Raw genomic sequence first — 20,811 nt, forward strand, 5'->3', positions numbered from 1 at the left:
TATGTCCCCGTGTCCCGAGATTAACCATCACTTCATATTACTTAAGCGCAGCAGCTCACGCTTTAATGGCTTTTTATTTACTATGCCCTGTAGCCACGGCCTGATAACTCTCGCAGCACTAAACGCCCAAAGAGCGGCTAAAGGATCCCCGGAGCCCTGTTTGACAGACAGCCTGACAAAGTAATTGCAAAGATTTCCCCCCCCCCCCCCCCCCAATACACCACAAAGGCTGCTAACTCTGCACATCCCACAAAGGCTGGGAGCAGCGGCCACCACGAACTTCAGCTGCAGCCCCTCACGATTTTTCCCTTTTCTCTCAAATTTCTCCTTTTTATCGCCTCCCCCCCACCACGCCAATGAATAACCCGGCACCCCTGCGGGAGGGTATAGGGGGGTGGTGGGGGGGTCACAGCCCTCATCGGCAGCACCCGGCCCCTGCCCGGGGAGCCCCCAGGCTGGGTGGGCGGTGAGGGGGGGCCCGAGCGGGGCCTGCCCGGACCGGGGGGGGCTCGGGGGGGTCCGGGGGGGGGCGCTCCGGGACTCGGGGGGGGTTGTCCAGGGGTTGGGGGGGGGGGGAGCGGGGCAGGAGGGGAGACAAAGAGCGGGGGTGCGGAGCGGAGCGGGGGGGGCACCGGGGGGCCCCAGCCCCCCCCCCCCCCAATGGGGCCAGCACCGGGCCCCGCCGCCCCCAGCCCCGGTTGGTCCCGGTAGAGCCGAGCCCGGGGCTGGAGGGCACGGACCCGGCTCGTGTCCGCGTGTCGGGGCGGGGACACCGTCCCCGTCCCCGTCCCCATTACCCCCGGGGACCCACCGGGGACCCCCCCGGTCCCCGGTCCCCGCCCCCTCCCCTCCCGGTCCTCGTCCCGCACCCACCGGGTCCTGCGCGGGGCCCACCGGCCGCCTCCTGCCGCCACGGCCCGCCGGGGTGTGCCCGCCCCGCCCCGCCCGGTACCGGCCCCGCCCTCTGAGGAGCTCCGGGAACGGCCGAACCCCTCCCCCCCCCCCCCCCCCCCCCCCTCCCGGTGCCGTTACCTGCGGCGGGGCCGAGCCCGGAGGCGGTCCCCCCCCCCCCGCCTCTCCGCAGTGGTGCGGCCCGAGACACCCCCCCACGCACACACACACACCCCCTTCCCACCCCCCCCCCCCCGGCTGGGGTGCAGTGGTGCGGCCCGCGGCCGTCACGTGACCGGGTGTTGACGCGTTGCCTGGCAACGGGAAGATGGCGGAGCCGGCGGTGAGTGCGGGCCCGGCCCCGCCGCGGGGCTCGGCCTGAGGGCGGCGGGGGGAGCCCGGACACCCCCGCCCGGCCCCGTACCGGGGTGGTGAAGGGCTGGGCAAGGCTCCCCGCGTGTTCCCTGCGGGCCGCTGTCCGCCCGGAGGCGTTGTCGGAGGGAAGAAGTCAACCGGCGGTGCCCGCGGGCCTGGTCCGCACCCAGAGCAGGCCGCAAAAAAAGCCCACCCTGTCACTGTGTCTGCTGAAAGCTCCGTTCTGTCACCGTGTTTTGTCACCTGTCTGCGCTTCTCGTACGGCTCGTAGTGTTTTTTGTCGTAGGCCAATTAGAAAGGAAGTTATCCGCGTGCTGTAGGTGTGCACGCATGAGGTTTTTATTTTTTTTAGGTTTGTTAGTGATAACGAACCGCAGACGCCTTCTGGGTGTGGCACAAAGTTTGGATTTGGCAACTGATGATAGGGGATAAAACAGCGTCTCTTTAAAAAGAGAGAAAAGTGAATCGTTTGGCCCTGCCTGAATCCCTAAGGGAACTTTTTTCCTTTAGTTCTGACAAATAAATGCCTGAAGCTTTACAGTGGCGTGTAAGATTTTTATTAGGATCTTTGCTATCTTAATGCTAGCTTAGTGAACTTTTTTGCAAATGAGGTTAAACTTATAAATGAAACTTGTGTGCGCTGTGACCAGTCCTTCGAATACCGTCCTGTTAACGTTAAGTGAAGTGCGCTGCCTGTTATCACCCCGCTGTGCTGCTTTTTGCCTGTGCTGTGTGCTAGACACTGCAGGCAGAGAATGGGAATGACAATGAAGAGGACGAAGTCTTGTTCACAGAACGTATGGCCACTGTACGCTCAAGCTGTCCCATTGCAGGAGCAGTTTTACTGATGTAACTGTAAGATCAGAACTAAAAGAGAGGGAAATGGTCCGACGTGAAGTATACAAAAGCTCTGAAAAAAATGGAGAGGTTCTTTTGCTGTGTTACATCTTTGTAATGTTCTTTTGTCAGGAATGACACAGGTTTGCCAGTGTATTTGTGGGCTGAATTTACAACAAGGCTTTTTTGTTGATTCTTTGTCTGTACTGTTCATATCTCATAACAACAAAAATGAGCAGATTTTTAGGTGCAGATAGAGTGAAAAGCTGATTCTGGTGTTCTATTTCACGGCCTAGGAAAAATCTCCTGAGGCTTTCTCAGCCAAAATGCAGTCTGACAGTGACCCTCCTGACCTGGGAGAGATGGAGCAGCCCACAGCTGACGCAGACAGCCCTTCCCGGACGTTGTCAGGAGCTCCTATGCAAGTGCCTGCGTTTTCAGGGGAGTTGAGCACAGAACCAGGTACAATTCAGTTCCTTAGTAACATTGCAACACTTGATACCATCTAACAAGCAGTGTCTAGCTTTCTCCCTTTGTCATCATTGTGAATATAGCCTTAGGCACATCACTATAAATTTTTATTTATTTATTTATTTATTTTCCCCTTTCTATTCAGAACCTGTCTTTGAGCAATTAGGTCAGCTTGCTAATGAGCATGGTGGCCAAAGACAGGAACATGAAGGCCAGCAGCCTGGAACTGAGGAAAATGAAATAAGTAGAAGAAGTGAGGAACCAGCAGAAGAAACACAACTGGTTGTCTTGGATCCAGAACATGTGAGAAGTCTCCAGATCTTGCCATTTGTTACTGCAGACGTGTTATTTGTGTTCATAGCTATTTAAAACATGAAGCAAACTGTAGGCAGTGGCTTAGCTGTATGCTAAAACTACCTTCTTATAAATAGCTTTTGCAAAACCGCTAACTCCTCAATATTAAACTCAAAGTTGTAGTTTCAAAAGCGAGCAACGTAGTGGGCTTATCACTTACTCCTGAAAGAAGTACTTGCAACAAGAGTGAGTAGAGGGGTTCTCAGGCATAGCTCTCCTGATGTTTCTGATTTTTAAATATTCTCAGCAGTCATCTTCTGATTTCAAGAAACACCCGCAGTATAACTCCTGCAGCGAGTGTAGCTAGAATGGGAATCCAAGCCTCCATGGGACAGAATACAATGTTTAAGCAATAGTGGGAGTAGTACTAAGATTCCTTCATATTTTATTTACATGAGTGTGTTAAAATTATCAACGTCATACTTCTTTTACAGCCTCTGATGAGAAGATTCCAAGCTGCCCTAAAGAATTACCTTATTAAGCAGATGGAAAAAGTGAACCTAGAGCTTCGGGAACTGGTATATAGCACTCTTTCTTTGCCTTCTCATTGCATCCCATCCCTGTCCAAGTTGAAGTGAGATAACCAACTTCCTCTTGTGTTTGCAGAGGACAGCAACGAAGAAGAGCCAAGTACAGAGAGAAGAGCTTGGGGTGATTCTGTACGGAGTGCAGCAGCAGCTGGCCCAGCTGCAGATGGAGCTGGAGAAGAGCCATGACCGTCGTTCTCAGGCAGCCGCAGCACGTTTGCAGCTAGAAGAGGAACTGAAGGGCCTCAAGCTGACTTACAGGAAAGTGTGTCAGAACACAGATGATGAACGCAAGAAAGGTGACTGAGGCAGTCCTTGTAATATTGCCCTAATTCTAGCCCTATATGAAGAAATGAATTTGAATACAAGCCAAGCACTAGATTTTAGAGAACGGTAAATTTCACAGGGATTGATGCACCCACTGAGAAATTTTAGAGATGTCTGGTTGCCATACAATTTATATTGCTATGTTCTACTGCTGAGAAGGGCTTCAGGGCTGAAACTAAAACTCCTCCTGGCGGGTAGGCTGTTCTGTGATTTAGCAGAAGGAAAATGCCCATCGTGTGATGTCTGTGTCTCTGTAAGAGTGTGCTTAAAATGCAAGGATTGTAGGCATTTAGGAGCATCTAAGAGCATGAAAGCACCATCCATGTGGCAGCCTATTCCAGTCAAATAAATGAACTTAATTCAGTTTTTCTTTGTTGCAGGCATCTGGATAGGTTACAGTAAATGATTTCAGTAGTGAGGTTCGTAAAGAATTAAAATAGCCTAGATATTTTTGCAGTTATTTTAAAAATAAAAATTCAAAGAAGCATTGAAGTCTGAGAAAGAGACAGTTCTGTTTTGGAGCAGAGGAATGGGTTCACAGCCTACTGAAGCCCTTCCTTTGATTTCCTTGGAATCTGTTTGCTGAGATCTGAGGAGCCACTTACCAAGACCTTTAAATTCGCCTATGGAGCTGTAATCCATAGCTGATGCCAATTCTCACTTGAGGGAGGGCTAATTTACCTGGTGGGCATCTGGATTTTGCTTGGATGCTTCTGTGTTTCTTTCCCTTTTATCTCTGCTTGCAGTGTGTCCTACAGACATACTTTTTGGTAAATACTCTTTCTCCTGCCACCCCAGTTTCTGCAATGCAGACCGAAGTGGAAAACTTGGCCTTACACCTCTTCTACATGCAGAATATGGATGAGGATATGTATCGTAATATCTTAATGATGAAACAGTCAGCAAAGAAGGCTGAGGCACAGAAGGTCCAGGCTGAGGTGGAAAAGAAAAAACAGGTATCAATTAAAATTGTCTGCCTTTTAATAAATATATACAGGTGGCAGTGGTGAGCCTTGGAGGTGCAACCTTGTTAGGAGAAAGGCTATAATGACAGACTTAGGGAAGGTGTGTGGGGATTTTTTCCCAAATAATTGGAGGAAAAAGCCAACCAAACAAACAAAAGACACCCAAAACAATGCAGTCTTCTCTAAAAATGAGGAGAAAAAACACTACCAAGGTAGTGGCATGTACTGCCAATTTTTTTTTTTTTTTTGTCAAGCCTTTGAATAGTAAATCGCTCTTCATGTAAGCAAAGGGAGGTGAAAACAGAAAGCTATTTAGTGAAGAATTATGTTCAAGTTTCAAGAATTATTCTGAGTCACAATGAGTTTCACAATGAAAAGCAAACTTTGAAAATTGAATGAATCTGTTGGTGTGCTGGAGCTCCCTCTGCTGCCTTCCCTTTGCAGCAGGATGCAGACATTGCTTACAATTCTGCATTAAAAAATAATAAAAGCATTTGAAGTAGAATAGATTTAGATGTTTTTTAACAAAGCATTTTAAAGCATAAATTATTAAGATTCCCAGCTATTGCAGAGGTGTTGCAATATAATATATAATGACAGGAATGAATGCTAATTCAGATCTAAAGTATCGATTTACTAATGTAAATGGAATAATAAAAAAATCAGCAAAGGAGGACTCGTTCTTCTATAAGTTTTCTTCTGCATTTATGACAGTCATTCATACTTGAATGGAAAAGGTTCACTAAAGGTTCTAATCCAGTTGCTACTTTAATCCTGTTTCTAGCCTATGTTATGTTATTCTTGTTGAACACAGTTGATTAAGACCAAGATCACATTACTCCAGAACTGATGATTCTAACTCTTTAGGATCTCCTAGTGGACCGCTTGACAAGAAAAGCTTATGAACTGGAAGAACAGATTGCTTTGTTTGAAGCTCAGTTTGTGGCCCAGGCAGAGGACACAAAAGTAACTCGACAAGCAGTAAATGAGGTAGGAAGTGCTTTTTTTTTTTTTTTTTTTTTTTGTTTCTGGTTAATATTTCCCTCTGGAGAGACAGCCCCTGTTGGCTTGTGCTCACGTGATACATACAGTATGGGCCAGAGTTTTATAGTTTGTTCCTGTTTGCTGGCACGAAGACTTTTTTTCCCTTTGTCTTTAAGAATTGTCTGTAAATCACTTCCTCCTCCGCTTTCTTAGCATTTTTTTTTCTTGGAGAACTATAACTTTTCTGTTCTCTGGTGTGACAATAAACCAGACATATAAATTGAAGCTGTTTCTGCCCAACATATTTTTTATAGAAAAAAGCATTGCATTGTAATGTGAATTTGGTTTTGCAGCTCAGTACAGGGTTAGCCTGTTTACAAATTCTCTCTTCCCTAGGCTTGTATGGAGGTACAGGCTATTAACGTGGAGAAGAAGCGACTGATGAACAACTGGACTAATAGCTTGGCTGGAATGAAGCAAAGAGATGAGGTCTATGTTGCCACACAGGAGTTGCTGAGGTATGGCATTTGAGAACCATCCCAGGAAAGACCTCAAATAATTTGGGTAGGAGAGATTCTAAAAGGGACAGTATGTCTTCTGACAAGTTTGTTACTGTATGTGCAGAATATGTTAGAACAAGTCTGTTGCTCTGAAGCACATAATATGTTTAATGGCTAAGAAGTACACTTCTTTGTTACTATTTTTTACCCCACAACACAACTGACACTTGAAGTAGTTTTTCTTCTTTAAAGCTGCTTAAAATTTCTTCTGTTTGTATTTTATTCCTTCAAAAAGTTACTTCGCTTTTGCACTATCTCACAGTCCAAAGACATAGACATCAAGAAGGATTTATCTATCACTCTTGGTTAGGATTTTGTGATGCCTTTAGAAGTTTTCAGGAAAGCCATCCTACTGTTGCCAAAAAAAAAAAAAAAAAAAAAAAAAAAGGTTTTATTTAGCTTGGAATTTTAGATCCTGACTTATTCTCTGAGACCAAACAATATATTTTAAATGTTGTCATCCACCAGGAAAAGCATGGGAAAGAGCAGCATGAGAGGAAATGAAAGAAGAAAATAATTTTCCTATGTATATTTCCTTTTAAATCTTAATATCTCCGTCCATCTTTTGAGAACTCTGCGCTATCAGAGTAGAATAGCCTTTATAAAGATCTTCCTTCTCTGTTCATTTGTTGCTGCAATAGCATGTTTGAAAAGAGCAATACTAGATGACTGTTCAGCACGTGAAACAATCCATGTGATGATTTTCCATCCTCTTTGCCTCTTCAGCAAGCACAGACATGACCTCAAGTCCCTAGAAACAGACATTGATATCTGTAGAAAGTCAATCAGGAAGGAGGAGGAGAAGAATGAGATGCTTGTCACCACCCTGAGCCGTTCACAGAATGATAACAACACAACAAAGAAACTGATTGCACGGTGTGTTTCAAAGCAGGAGGCCTTGAAGGTAGAAACTAGCACCTATTCTCGCGTTCTCCATGAGACAGAGCAGACCATCGGTAGGATCAAGATGGTGAGAAGAGTCACTTGGAAGAAGAAACCTTTTGAACTGTACATAAGTATTTAATACCCTTCCCCAAACAGTTGTAGTGATGCTCTCCTGAGTCTTCCCTACCTTTTAGGATCAAGCTGCTTGTCTGAATGAGTTGTTAACCATCAGTAAGGATATAGAGAAAGGAACTGAAACCAAAGAGCAGATGGAGAGTGAGATCATGGCAAAGCTTCAGGACCACATGATGTCCAGCAAAGCAGAAAAGCAAACCTCACAGCTGGTTGCAAGACTTCATCAGAGAAAAATAGATCTGGTATGGTATCTTGTCCACTTGGGAGGGCAGGGGAAGGAAACAGGTTGCAGTCATGGCCTAGAGTAGTGTTTGTCAGGTGTGTTCTGTCAGTGTCTTTTTGCTTCTCATCTTCAGCTCTGCAATTGAAGCTGTGCTGGGTTTTGATCCCATTTTAGCTCCTCCAGTGATCTCATTGCAGAATATTGGTGTATGCAAAAGAGTTTATCAGAAAAGCCTGACACATAACTACCATCATTTCTTTACTTAAAGAAAGAAAGAAAACAGGGCAGAATGATGAATCCTTGGAATATTTACTATAATGTGTTACAAGTTCTTACATCTTTGAAGAAGATAGACAGAAGAGAAGTACCACATGTGCACTGTTAAAGGCATGTGATACATGCATACTCTCAGTTTCAAATTAAAGCTTCCAGTCTAAGGAACAGTCAAAACAGACTTGTGGTTCTTTATGGCTTAATAAGTTGCTCAAGTTTTGCTCTCTTTGAGTGTGAACAGATAAGAATATGCAGCACAGTATTTATCACACTGAGTTGTGTGGGCTGGCATTAATACTTCATGTTCACGCCTCTGCACTGGTGTTTTTAAAGCAGGTGCATGTCTTAAGTGACTGGAAGACTGCAAGGGTTGGTTTCCATTGTGAGAAAAGCATGGTCTATTACAGGGTTTTGGGATGTTTAGACTTCTTAATACTTTCCAACAACCTTATGACAGGGGTAACTATTGCTATCCCCTGCCAGTAGATGGGGAAACAAAGGCACTGCAATGGTATGTAGAGTTCTTACAGCTCGTAGCACAGACCAGGGGGTAGAATCTCAAGTCCTTGATTCCTGTTCCTTGGTAAGTGGGCATTACAAAACAGTGTCACCAGCAGTAACTCGTTGGTATGCCTTCTGTCTGTCTATTATTAGGAACTGCATTTTTCCAAGGTTGAGAATGACATGACCCAGGTTATTATGAATACAACACACACTAACTGCCGGCTGACAATTCTCCAAAAAACGCTTTGTGAGCTGGACAAGGAAATAAAAAATATCCATGATCTGATCAGTCGTAGTGAAAGTGAGATTGCGAAGTGCAGTCTTCTGATTGAGAACAAGCAAGGGGTCATCAGGCAGTACAACAAGAAGTTGGAGGTGCTTCTTTCTCAGCAGGGGGTATGTACTTTTGCATTTCTGTCCCAAATTTGATTTTAATCTTTGTGGTGGCCACAGATGTCCTTGATAATTGTAATTGCGTAAGTGTCAGTTAAAACTTTCAGGCATCAGTATGGTGATTGAGAAGCTGCTGTAATTAATGTAACTGTTTATATTTGTCAAGCAGTTCTTAATGCATGCAAAGAGGAGCTGGCACAGGGAACTGCTGTGAAACGAGGGTGTGCCTAATGCAGAAGTCTGCAGGGAGTTGTCTGTACCTGATGAAAATATCAAATGACATCAGTACTCTGGGAGTCAATTGGATAACATTATAAAATCTAGAAAGACTGACAAGAGGAGAATAGAACAGGCTGAGCGACTCAATTTATTTGGTAGTTGGCCCTCTTCGCATGATACCCAGCACTTTGTCCATCGCACTATGAACTGGAAGACCGTTATGGATGCCAATGTGAAAATGAGTACTGTGGCATACACTTGGCACACTTTTGGAAGTCCAGTTGTACCTGTTGTTGGCACTTAAGTGGCCCTTTCATCACAGAATCTGAGGACCTTGTGGGCTTCTGTTGCATTGATTCCCATGAGGTCAGGCAGTCCTATTAGTCCTATTCAACCATGGGAAACAGAGGCAGAGAGTAACTGACAAAATAACAATATTGTTGAAGCATTCAGTAGGCATTTCAGCAGTTGAAATGGCCTTCTGCAGTGACGCTATAAACAAGTGCTCCAGCAGCTGCCATCTGATTGATCCCAAATCTTGCCCTCATCTAGGGGCAAGAATTAGGACCATTGGAAATCGAGGCCAAGAGGCTGACCAAGCAGATAGAAGAATGTAATTCTGAGGTGTTGACACTACAGAAGTACTGGCTCAATCTGCAGAAAGAGCTGGTCAAGCTAACCGAGGAACGGGAGGATCAAATAACCTCCTTGGATATGTTAAAGAAACAGATCACAATAATGCAGCAGAAGAAAGTGCGCACTGAAAGTAAGTCATTCCCTAGCTCTTTTTTAAAACATTCATCTATGAATGGAGGAAAAAAAGGGGAGCGAAGGCTTACAGACAGGTTATGTTAATTCTTCACCAAAGAATGCCCTCGGTGTTTGATATATGTGTAAGCAAGAATGCATATGGCCCAAATACTACTCTCTGGGACTAAGAGCCAGGCACCTTCTGCTGTTTTGGTGGTCATTATGTCCTGTCATGATCGATCCTGCTGTCTTAACTGACACAGATGACCTATAAGTGACCTTGTCATCTGTTACATGCCTTTAAATAAGTTTGCAAATAGTGGGTAGGCAAATATTCCCACAAATGATAGCAGTTTCCTTGGCCAAAACCAACTCTTTTTCATAGTGGTAGTCTCTTTCAAAACCTTAATTTGATTTTTGGGCTTTCTGGAAAAATGTTTTGGCTGGGTTTCTGGGACACAGGTGTGCAATGTTACCTGGTCTAACAGCAATTCTGTACAACTTGGTTGTATTCAACCCAGTGCTCTTGGGAATTTAAAATCTTTCTTTTTTCTGATCACCTGTAGATGAAATGCAGCAGGAAATAAAAGAGCAGAAAAATATTGAACGTCACATGAAGAGCATGTCAAATGACTTGATAAAGCTGAATGTGTTGATCAACAAGAACAACAGCAGCTTCACAGAGCTACAATATGGCAACATTATCACAGAGAATGAGTTCATACGCTCCCTCAAGGTACAGAGGCTCAACTTCTCATTTCTAGGTCACAGACTCCCAGGCTATTCCATGACTGGGCTTTTGAGAGATTTGTACTGCAGGTAGCCCAGAAGAAAATAGCTTTGTGGTATAAAACAGTATGGCCAAATGGAAATTATATAGTTATTCACACACACACACAAAAAAAAGTGCATTTCTTTATTGCTTAATGACTTTTATTACACAGCAGAAACAGGTCAGGTATGCCATTTGTGGGGTATTAGAGACCGAAAAGGATGTATAGATCAGAGGCAAACGGTGATGCTGTAAGTCTTTCTCAGTCTGACAACTTTGCATTGTTTTATGCTTCCCAAATCTAGGCAGCAGAAAAAGAATCAATTGAGATGCAGGAGAAGCACAGCCGATTGACTGAGGAGAAGGAAAGACTCTTAAACAGCCTGGTGGAAGCAGAGTAGGTACCAGAGTGATTCTTGCTTTATGCCACAGTCTTAGCTCTTTTGGCTATATACACCCATGTTACCTTTTTTCTCTACTCACCAAACTTAGCCAGCACCAGCAAATGCACTTCTGTCCTTCTTGGAGAAGATTAAAGGAGGTTAATGAATTTTTGGAATGCAGAAGCTGAAAAGTGGTTTAGCTATCTCTGGAACCAGCAAGAGACAAGATGATACTGGTTTTAATGATTCCAGCATACTTGCTTGTGCTGAATGTCATCGAGACCTGTATGGGAAGACTGCGTATGCTATCTCCCCTGCCAGTAACCCAGAGCAAGCGTGCTGTACTGGGCAATTAATCGAGTCCTATCAGTCTAGGCTTGCTTGCTTTCAGTCGTCATGCCATTTCTCGTGAAGCTTCCTGTATGAATCGTGAAGCTTCCTGTATGACTTCATGCTGTTCTGTTGCTGCCTCTTTACATGTCCTGTATGCAAACTTCTAGTTTCTGTCAAACCATTCAGTTTTGTGTTCAGAATCAGCCTCAGGAGAGTGGTGCCATTGACACACAGAGAGAATGTTCTTTGTTTATGGAGGCACTCCTTTCCTTTTCTGTCACTGAAGGCATCAAATCATGCTATGGGAGAAAAAGATCCAGCTGACAAAAGAGATGCGTTCAGCAGTGGATTCTGAGACAGGACAAGGTGAAATCCGAGCCATGAGAGCAGAGATTCACAGAATGCAAGTAAGTCACTGAGAAAGAGGACCGAGGAGGGGGAACTGCACACAATGTATTTACCTTTGGAGTTGATGAAACATAAGGCAGGAGATGAGAAACAGGATGGAGAAGTAGCATCTTCAAGGCCGTAACAGTACTAGAAATTGTATCACCCTGCAGCTAGATTGAATTGAATACGTTCAGCATGTATGCACTTTATGCATTTCTTATGCAAGCTATGTAATATGCTGCAGCACATTAAGATATACCTGAGGAATTTTTTAAATGCAGTATGTCTACCACCTTATTTTGTGACCCCAATTTGTAAGGAAATAAATATGGATTACTAAATACTGTATCATCTTAATCACTGGTTATAGAAGTCTTCTGTCTTCTGGCAATGCAGCTCTTTGCTTTCGTTCTCAGGATATTTCTGCTCTTCTGCTTTTGCTATTGTTAATGAGTTCCAGTGAAATATTTTGAAGATTACTTTCAACAAGTTGATACACAGTTGATGACTAATCCTATCCTCTGCCTTCCAGATCCACGTAGGGCAAACTACATTTAGATTCAGAACAAATTTGGCAGACAAAAGGTCATGTGTCACACACATCTGATTTATGTTGGTGGGACGTGCCACACAGAAGACTTCAATTAGGGGCCATTTGTAACCATTTGTTATTTTCAAACTGTTTTTTATTTTGACAAACGGCAGGTCCGCTATGGCCAGCTGATGAAGCAGCAGGAGAAGATGATTCGTGATATGGAGGCATCTGTTTCTCGTAGAGAGGCCATAGCAATTCGTGGAGAAGGTCAGAACAAAACAGATAAGAAACATTTCACCAAGAGTGATTTCCAGCGCAAGAAACAGGAGCTGAGAAAGAAGATCACTGAAACCCAGAAGGTGAGCAAGTAAAGCAGGGCCATGAGAGTTGCCGTGGCCATCATTTGCCTTGTAATTAGCACCAGTGTGCACTTAGCACAGATGCATGGGATGTCAATATGCAGACCCTGCACTGTGTAGGTATGGCACTGCACAGTGGGCAGGCTTTGGAAACCGTTAAATACCAAAAAATAGCTCTGGGAAGATAGCCCACTCGCTGGCAGGGCAGCATGAGAAGCAGAAAAAGTCCTTCACTCAGTGGAAGTGCTGCTCAGCAACAACTAAAACATTGGTATGTTATCAACGTTATTTTCATCCTAAATCCAAAACATAGCACCCTACCAGCTCCAGTGAAGGAAAGTAACACTATCCCAGCCAAAACTAGGACACTGGGAATGCAGCTGAACAAAAGAGACAGAATCTCACGTTTCCTTCTCTTCCATTTACTAGAACGCTCAAGACTGTAACAAAATTGTCCTGGAGCTGGAAAGCACCCAAGCTTCCCTTAGTGCCACCTGCTTGGAAAAGCAACAAGAAATGTGCACACTGCAGACTGAGTCTGACAGCCTTGATTCAGACACAGAATATCTTCGGAACATGAAACGATGGGTGAGTATGTCCACTTCCCTGCAGTGTGCGAGTGAGTTAGAACCTGCTAATTTCTCCTCTTGCCAGCTCCCTTGTCTCACTACTATCTTGAACTGGGAACACTTGGCATGTGATTGTAGCAGCAGTTCGAGTTAACTGAGCACATTTTGATGGCTGAAGTGGAACTGAATTGATGCTGCAGTTTCATTCTTAGTGAGGCAGCATTCACCTGGAAACATCAGCCTGCAGAATCTTACTTGAAAACACCGAGTAGAAACTGTCCTTTGTGAGGACCAGCTGGTTATTGTGAGGACATTACAAATTTGAGAGCCAGCTCATGGCCTTCAGTAACCTTCTATGAAATTTTAAGTTTAAATTTTAAAATTTAAATTTTAACCGGTTTGTCCTGGCCAGGGTTGCCTTGTATGCATGTTTTTTTCTCTAACTTATGGAATGCTGTGACACAAGTGTGTATCCATGGAACTTCATCAAACTCTTCCTTAAGAACCCCTTCTTTTTCAAACTATGGTTACAGTACCTCTGTGCAATGAATGGTGTTGTTTACTTAGTTCTTTTCTGTGTGCAATCTGCTATCAGAGTAATTTCCGTTACTGCTTTACTCAGAACCTTTTGGAGCTTGTGTCCTATCAGACGCGCCAGAAGCAGCTGCAGGCAGTGAAGGAGGGGAAGTACACACCCCTGTGCAGTACTGAACAAGCCTGGAGAAATGAGCAGCAGAAGCTGCAGGAGCGGATTCATGCTATTTGTGGCATCGTCCACCAGGTCCAGCAAGAACAGCCTCAGTACCACCGGGCTCTCCAGTGGCTCAGACAGTGTTTGGAATCCAGGCTCGGTTCCCAGGAAGCGTGTTAGAGACACAGGAAACCACCTGTGAATAAATATAACCAACTGCTCTCCCTCTTCTAGCACTGGCATTTGTAAATAAATGGAATAAACCTGCGTAAGCTATAAATCTGCATTAAATACTCACTGAAGCAGTAGTGCTGCACAGACTATTGCAACACCTTTGTCTCTTTCACTTCCTTGTAGTCGCTGTGAACTCGTCAGTTTCCCGGGACGGGCAGGAGGGGAGCAGCGGCCCCTTTCTCCCCCCCGTCTCCCCCCGGCAGAGGAGCACAGCCGCGGAACCGCGCTGACCCGGCGGAGGCTCCGGGAGGGAGGCAGCGGAGCCCGGAAAGGGCCCGGCAGGGCCGGGGCGGTGCGCGGGGGCCGGGCTGCGGCTCCCTCCCCGCCGCGCCTGCTCGGAGCCGGGCTGGGGGGAGCCATGCCGGGGCCGGGGCCGCGGATCGGGGCCGTGATCGCGGTGCTGGCGCTGCTGCTCCCCGGTGCCGGCAGCTCCGCGGCCGCCGGCTGCGAGGTGCCCCCGAGCCACCGCTTCGACTGCGGCCCCGAGCGGCTGCTGGCACGGGCGGGCTGCGAGGCGCGGGGCTGCTGCTACGCCCCCGTCCCCTCCGGTGCCGGCGGGGGTCCGCCCTGGTGCTTCTTCCCCCGCGGCTACCGCAGCTACCGGGCGGAGAACCTGACGACCACCGCCCGCGGCTACTCGGCTCGGCTCCGCCGCGTCGCCCCCAGCTTCCTCCCGGGGGACGTGGGCACCCTGCGGCTGGACGTGGCGCTGGAGACCGAGAGCCGCCTGCGCTTCACGGTGCGCCCGGGTCCCCTCCCGGCTGTGCCCCCCCCAAAGCCCCCGACCCCGGCTGAGCCCCTGTCTCCCCCTCCCCTGCAGCTCCGGGACCCGGCCCGGCAGCGCTACGAGGTGCCCCTGACCACGCCGCGGGTGAGCACCCGGGCGGCCTCCACGCTCTACGGGGTGCAGGTCCTCGAGGATCCCTTCGGCCTCGTCGTCTCCCGGTGGCCCGGCGGCCAGGTCCTGTAAGTGATGTCCAGCACCGAGCGGGGCCGAAGGCTCCCTGTACCACCCCGCTGCGCCCCACGGGACCCCGCAGCAGCAGTGGGGTCTCTGCCCCGAGCTTTGCCGTAAGCACGGCTCAGCAGCAGGCATTAGGGAAGCAGCAATCCCAGGGCTCAGCCGAAGTCTGGTTCTGTTTCATGCTGTGACCGCAGCGCCTGGTTATGAGCGCTCACAGCCCACCCGGAGCTGGAGGGTCTCCGGCTCCTCCAGCCCCCACGCCAGGGCTGTTGGCAGCGGCCCCGTTTCTCCCCGGCAGGCTGAACACCACCGTCGCGCCCCTGTTCTTCGCGGACCAGTTCCTGCAGATCTCCACCTCCTTGCCCTCCCGTTTCATCTCGGGGCTGGGGGAGCACCTGGCACCGCTCATTCTCGACACGGCCTGGACCAAGGTCACCCTCTGGAACCGGGACATGGCGCCGGTGGTACGGACGGGGCTGGGGGGAGGGAGGTGTTGGGGGGCTCCACAGTACCAGGGGCTGAGCCCCCAGGGGAAGGGGTCCGGCCCAGCAGCCTGGGGCAGAGCTGTGTGGCCTGGGCAGCATTCGGGTTCACACCCTGAGCTGAGCAGTGGCGAGGGGCAGGTGGGTGTAGTGGGTAAAACACCACAGCGGGCACCGTGCTGGGGTCTCGGCTGAGCCCCACCGGCACCACGCTGTGCTCTGCTCCAGCCCCAGGTCAACCTGTACGGCTCCCACCCCTTCTACCTGGTGATAGAGGACGGCGGCTCGGCCCACGGTGTCTTCCTGCTGAACAGCAACGCCATGGGTGAGTGCTGTGGAGGCACCGGGGCACGGGGCTGGACCGAGGCCCGATCCTCACCTCGCTCCTCCGGTGCTCGCGCCTCCCCCAGACGTGGTCCTGCAGCCGAGCCCGGCCCTGACGTGGCGCACAACGGGCGGGATTCTGGACTTCTACGTCTTCCTGGGCCCCGACCCCAAGAGCGTGGTGCGGCAGTACCTGGACGTCGTGGGTAGGGGTCTGCAGCAGGACCTGGGGTGCGGGCGCTCCTGGGGTGCCAGGTGCTGCTGGCAAGGAGCGGGTGCTGTGGCATGAATCTGGGAGGATGGGTAGATGCAGATTGCAATCCCCCTCTCCCCAGAAGACCCCCGGCCCCCTTGCAGCACCACGGCTGTGAGTGGGGCAGAGCGAAGCCGCCCTCCCTCCTGACTTGCAGGGTTCCCATTCATGCCCCCGTACTGGGGCCTGGGCTTCCACCTCTGCCGCTGGGGCTACTCCTCCACCACCACCACCCGGCAGGCCGCAGCCAACATGTCGGCCGCACGCTTCCCCCTGGTAGGTGGCGACCAGGGCCTGGTGAGCCCGGTGGGGGCGGATGGTGGGTGCAGGGCGGCACCTGTCCCCGTTTTTGGGGCACAGCGGTGTGCCAGAGGCCGTCTCCTTCCTGAGCGCTGCCGCCGGCTCTGCAGGACGTGCAGTGGAACGACCTGGACTACATGGATGCTAAGAGGGATTTCACCTTCAACAAGGAGACCTTTAAGGACTACCCGGACATGGTGCGGGATTTCCACCAGCGAGGCCTGCACTACGTGATGATCGTGGTGAGCAATGCCTCCAGTCTGCCCCAGGGTGGTGACAGCTCCGGCTGGGTCCTGGGCTTCACCCGCAGGCCGTGTCCTCGGGCTGTGTCCTCGCCCTTTGCTGCCCCAGGGTTTTGCAGGATTTCTGGCAGGCAACCAGCAGGAACAGGGCTGGGCACACAGGATGCTGTTCCCTGTCCTTGCCGGTGAAACCCCAGCTTTGTGCCCCGGCAGGACCCCGGGATCAGCAGCTCGGGGCCTCCAGGCACCTACAAGCCCTACGATGACGGACTGAAGCGAGGGGTGTTCATCCGAAATGCCACGGGGCAGCCCCTCATTGGGAAGGTGCGTGGTGCCATCGGCCCCTGTCCCTGTGGCTGGGGGCTTCGGGTCAGTGGGGCAGCGGCTGCAAGGGGGAGAGGAACACGCAGGGGCTGCTGGAAAGCGGGTGGAGGGGACAGGGACGGGGACAGGGACAGGGACGGGGGTGGCGTGGCTCTGCCCAGCGCTGCCTCCCTCCTGCAGGTGTGGCCGGGCCCGACGGCTTTCCCAGACTTCACCAACCCCAAGACGCACGAGTGGTGGCACGACATGCTGAAGGACTTCCACGACCAGGTGCCCTTCGATGGCATGTGGATTGTGAGTGGCCTTTCCCCCCCTAGCAGAGCTCTGGGGTGCAGCTCCCAGCTCCTTCCCCGCCCCTCTGCTGGGTCCCCCCCAGAATCGAGGGTTCCCCTTCTCCCCAGGACATGAACGAGCCGTCCAACTTCGTGGAGGGCTCCCAGGACGGCTGCCCCGACAACAGCCTGGAGAAGCCCCCGTACGTGCCCGGTGAGCGGGGCTGGGGGCGCGGAGGATGCTGCAGCGGGTGAGGCTCTGCCCGGCTGCCCCGAGCTTGCCCTCGCCGCCTCCTCTCCCCTGCAGGTGTGTTCGGGGGGCGCCTCCAGGCAGGAACCATTTGTGCCTCCAGCCAGCAGTTCCTCTCCTCGCACTACAACCTGCACAGCCTGTACGGGCTGACCGAGGCCATCGCTTCCCACGAGTAAGCCTGGGCTCCTGCTGCAGCTCCTGCAGGAAAGCTTCCCCCTGACAGGAGGCAGCCCCAGGAGCCCCGAGGAGCCCAGCAGCTCCCGTTGGTAGCGCAGCGTGCTTTGTGCTGCTGCTGGGAGCCCCTTCCACAGCCGGGCTGAGCCACCTCCTCCCCGCAGCGCTCTGCTGAGGATCCAGGGCAAGCGTCCCTTCGTCATCTCACGCTCCACCTTCGCTGGGCACGGCCGCTACGCTGGGCACTGGACGGGGGACGTCAAGAGCAACTGGGAGCAGCTGTCCTACTCCGTGCCAGGTAGGCTGTGGGGCTGCATCCAGCCCCTGCTCCCTTCGGGGCTTCTCTGGGGGCTGGCCCAGCACCGCCGAGCCCCCGTTCCCTCCGTGTCCCCTCCGCAGAGGTGCTGCTCTTCAACCTCTTCGGGGTGCCGCTGGTGGGTGCCGACATCTGCGGGTTTTTGGGCGACACATCCGAGGAGCTGTGTGTGCGCTGGACCCAGCTGGGCGCCTTCTACCCCTTCATGAGGAACCACAACGACCACGGCAACCGGGTGAGCGCGGGGCTGGGAGCCCTCGCCCTGGTGGGCACCGCGCTGGGTGGGCTGGGGGCGGCTCTGAGCCCGGGGCTGCGCCGTGCTCATGGGGCCAGGCGCTCACCGACCATCCCCGTGCTGCCTGAGCATCCTGCTTTGCCTTCTCCCCCGCAGCCGCAGGAGCCGTACGCCTTCAGCCCGGCTGCCCAGGATGCCATGAGGAAAGCCCTCCGCCTCCGCTACTCCCTCCTGCCCTACCTCTACACCCTCTTCCACCGGGCTCACGCCGCTGGGGAGACGGTGTCGCGGCCGCTCTTCCTCGAGTGAGTGCTGCCACGGGGGCGGGCAGGGGGGCGATGCTCTGGGGCTGCACTGCCGCCCGCCGTCCCTCCCCAGGTTCCCCAAAGACCCCAACACCTGGACCGTGGACCGCCAGCTCCTGTGGGGCGGGGGGCTGCTCGTCACGCCGGTGCTGGAGGCAGGACAGACCAAAGTCAGTGGCTACTTCCCAGCCGGGACGTGGTACAGCCTCGCAGGGGTAGGTGCTGCCACTGGGCTCCTGGGAGCGGCCACCCCGCTCCTCCATCCCATCCCTCCCGGGTAGTGGGCCCATTGGGCTTTCCCCAAATCAGCTTTGAGGACTTCTGCCTCCTGTGAGGCTTCACTTGTCCTAGGGTGAGGGCTGCAGTGCTCAGCTGGGATCCCCCATGGGCGTGCTGACCCCTGAGACCTGTCCTTTCTTTTTTTTCTTTAGGACTCGACCATCCACAGCAAAGGCCAGTGGATCCTCTTGCCAGCTCCCCTGGACACCATTAACGTGCACGTCCGAGCAGGGCACATCCTGCCCCTGCAGGTGAGTCCCCCCCGCTGGCAGCCTGACCCCGTGCGTGCCCGGCTGAGCTGTGGGTGTTCAGCCAGGCCTGGGGGCACAGCAGGGGGGTTGCAGTGTCTGATCCTGCACCCCCCGTGCCCCCAGGAGCCTGCGTTCAGCACTGCCGAGTCCCGCAAGAAGGGGATGGCCTTGGTGGTGGCCCTGACGCCGGACGGCTTCGCCCGGGGAGAGCTGTTCTGGGATGATGGGGAGAGCTGGCAGAGCTTCGAGAAGGGGGACTACACCGAGACCCTCTTCCTGGCCTCACACGTGAGCGTGGCAGGGGGCTTGGTGGGGGGCGTTTGGGCACGGCTCTGCAGCCACCTGCAGCTGCTGTCCCCTGGGGCACACGCGGTGCTGGGCAGCCCCCTGCCCTGCTGCTGCAAGCACCCAGCACGGCGAAATAACCAGAATGAGCCCCGGCCTCGCAGGAACCAAGGTCCCTGTGGGCTGCTCTTGGCGTGTTTAGGGCACAGGGCAGTGGCAGGCGCTTGGAGAAGCCCTGGGGTCTGGTGGCACATGGTGACTGTCCCTGCTGTCCCCACAGGGCGCCGTGCTCAGCCAGATCCTGCGGACTCGTGGCCACCTCGATGGGATCCTGCTGGAGGCTGTGACTGTCCTGGGGGTCACCAGCCCTCCCCAGCAGGTCCTGGCCAACGGTGCCCGTGTGGATGACTTCTCCTACCGCAGTGACACCCAGGTGAGTGCGGGGGCTGCCCGCAAGTGGCTCTGAGCCTGCACAAGAGGATGTCCGGGGGGCTGGCAGGGTTTGGCCCCAGTGATGGTACCAGCTCTGCTTTGTTTGCACCGAGGAGTAAAGGGCTGCCCAGTGAGGCTGGGTCACCTGCCCTTGCAGGATTCAGCCGTGCAAGGGGATGAGCATGGGGAAAAATTGGGCAGAGAGGATGGGGTGTGTGGTGATGGGACCAGAGCTCTGCAGGAAGCCCTCCCTGGGGAGCACCTGGGCAGTGGGCGACGTGGGGGCTGCCCTCCCGACCACTGACCCTTCCTTTGCCTCCTCAGGTGCTGAATGTCCCCGTGTCGCTGCCGATGTGGGAGCAGTTTGTGATCACTTGGTCCTGAGCCGGTGACCGTCTCCACAAGCAGCTGGTGCTGCTGCGCCCTGCGGCCAGATCCATCCATCTCTTTGGAAAATCAGCACGGAACGCGACTGTGCTGTGAGCTCGGCTGTCCTGCGTGCTGAAATGCCTTACCTTGAGGTGTAGAAACTGGACTCGCACTGGTCAGCTCAAAAAACCCTTAAGGGATGGGGAGCAACCCTCATCTCCTTCAAGACGGAAAAAAAAGACCCAAGTGCCTTGTGAGACAGCAAACCTGTCAGCGTGCCAAACTGGCACCCTGCCAAAAGCCTGTGGGGATTCTTCTTGTGGTTTTGGGATGGACACAGGAGAGATGAGTCCCTTCTGCGCACTGGGCTCTGCTGTTTGGTGTCTGCAGGGGGGGTTTCATACCCAGGGGGTGTGGGTGGGGGGAGCCCCTCGTGGCTGCGCCCCGGGGAAGCCTGGAGCTGCCTCTGTGAGGGCTGGGAGCAGGGCTGGGGGAGAAGTGCTGTGAATAAAAAGCAGCTTTTTGCTACAAGCAGATGGTGTTGCTGCAGTCCTGTTGCTTCAGGACACACGGCATCTGTGCCATTCTCTGCCAGCCTCAGACCTGTCCTAAAATCAGTGCTGGCCTCTGGCTCAGCCCTCGCCTCAGCTGGGTGCCTGGCGTGGCCACCCCAGAGCTGAGGCCACGTCCCCAGGCCCCTGCACGCCCCCAGTTCTGGGTCACTGCGGTGTGCCAGCCCCTGGGCGAGCGCACCAAGGAGACTCTGTAGGCTCTGTGTGTTTTGCCAAATTAAACCCTGCCACTTGGGTGTG

General features: G+C 52.0%; 3 protein-coding genes across 12 annotated transcripts in view; 2 read left to right on the plus strand and 1 right to left on the minus strand.

Annotated features, from left to right (window-relative positions):
• Positions 1 to 1,106, minus strand: part of TBC1D16 (TBC1 domain family member 16) — a 31,350-nt gene extending 30,244 nt beyond the window's left edge. For 3 of the 7 annotated variants that reach the window (XM_038165477.2, XM_038165476.2, XM_038165473.2), the window contains exon 1: positions 874 to 979. The gene's annotated coding sequence lies outside the window, so the exon portion shown is untranslated. Of the gene's footprint in view, positions 1 to 873; positions 980 to 1,032 lie in introns of those variants that run through there. The other 4 variants (XM_072025757.1, XM_038165474.2, XM_038165475.2 and 1 more) reach the window with 3 other exon arrangements.
• Positions 1,107 to 1,132: 26 nt separating this feature from the next.
• On the plus strand, positions 1,133 to 14,034 carry CCDC40 (coiled-coil domain 40 molecular ruler complex subunit). 4 transcript variants are annotated; one of them, XM_038165479.2, is made up of 18 exons: positions 1,133 to 1,234; positions 2,400 to 2,565; positions 2,720 to 2,877; positions 3,363 to 3,446; positions 3,535 to 3,754; positions 4,581 to 4,738; positions 5,615 to 5,737; positions 6,128 to 6,249; positions 7,018 to 7,261; positions 7,371 to 7,553; positions 8,462 to 8,707; positions 9,476 to 9,689; positions 10,240 to 10,409; positions 10,751 to 10,842; positions 11,448 to 11,568; positions 12,257 to 12,445; positions 12,875 to 13,033; positions 13,637 to 14,034. In XM_038165479.2, the coding sequence occupies exons 1-18, from the start codon at positions 1,220 to 1,222 to the stop codon at positions 13,883 to 13,885; spliced, it is 2,913 nt and encodes a 970-aa protein (XP_038021407.1). In that variant the 5' UTR covers positions 1,133 to 1,219; the 3' UTR covers positions 13,886 to 14,034. The 4 variants fall into 4 exon arrangements, with proteins under 4 accessions (XP_038021407.1, XP_071881855.1, XP_071881856.1 ...); XM_072025754.1 differs by having other exon boundaries at positions 2,741 to 2,877; XM_072025755.1 differs by lacking the exon at positions 1,133 to 1,234 and adding an exon at positions 1,241 to 1,586.
• Positions 14,035 to 14,160: 126 nt separating this feature from the next.
• Positions 14,161 to 20,549, plus strand: GAA (alpha glucosidase). Its single transcript, XM_038165480.2, has 19 exons — positions 14,161 to 14,678; positions 14,760 to 14,905; positions 15,202 to 15,367; positions 15,614 to 15,710; positions 15,796 to 15,915; positions 16,120 to 16,238; positions 16,373 to 16,504; positions 16,718 to 16,828; positions 17,009 to 17,122; positions 17,230 to 17,314; positions 17,408 to 17,525; positions 17,692 to 17,825; positions 17,927 to 18,078; positions 18,235 to 18,383; positions 18,457 to 18,598; positions 18,815 to 18,913; positions 19,037 to 19,201; positions 19,479 to 19,631; positions 19,955 to 20,549. The coding sequence occupies exons 1-19, from the start codon at positions 14,298 to 14,300 to the stop codon at positions 20,012 to 20,014; spliced, it is 2,643 nt and encodes an 880-aa protein (XP_038021408.2). The 5' UTR covers positions 14,161 to 14,297; the 3' UTR covers positions 20,015 to 20,549.
• The last annotated feature ends 262 nt before the right edge of the window (positions 20,550 to 20,811 follow it).

Source organism: Anas platyrhynchos, chromosome 19 (assembly GCF_047663525.1).
Source record: "Anas platyrhynchos isolate ZD024472 breed Pekin duck chromosome 19, IASCAAS_PekinDuck_T2T, whole genome shotgun sequence".
In the NCBI taxonomy this organism is placed as follows: Eukaryota; Metazoa; Chordata; class Aves; order Anseriformes; family Anatidae; genus Anas; species Anas platyrhynchos.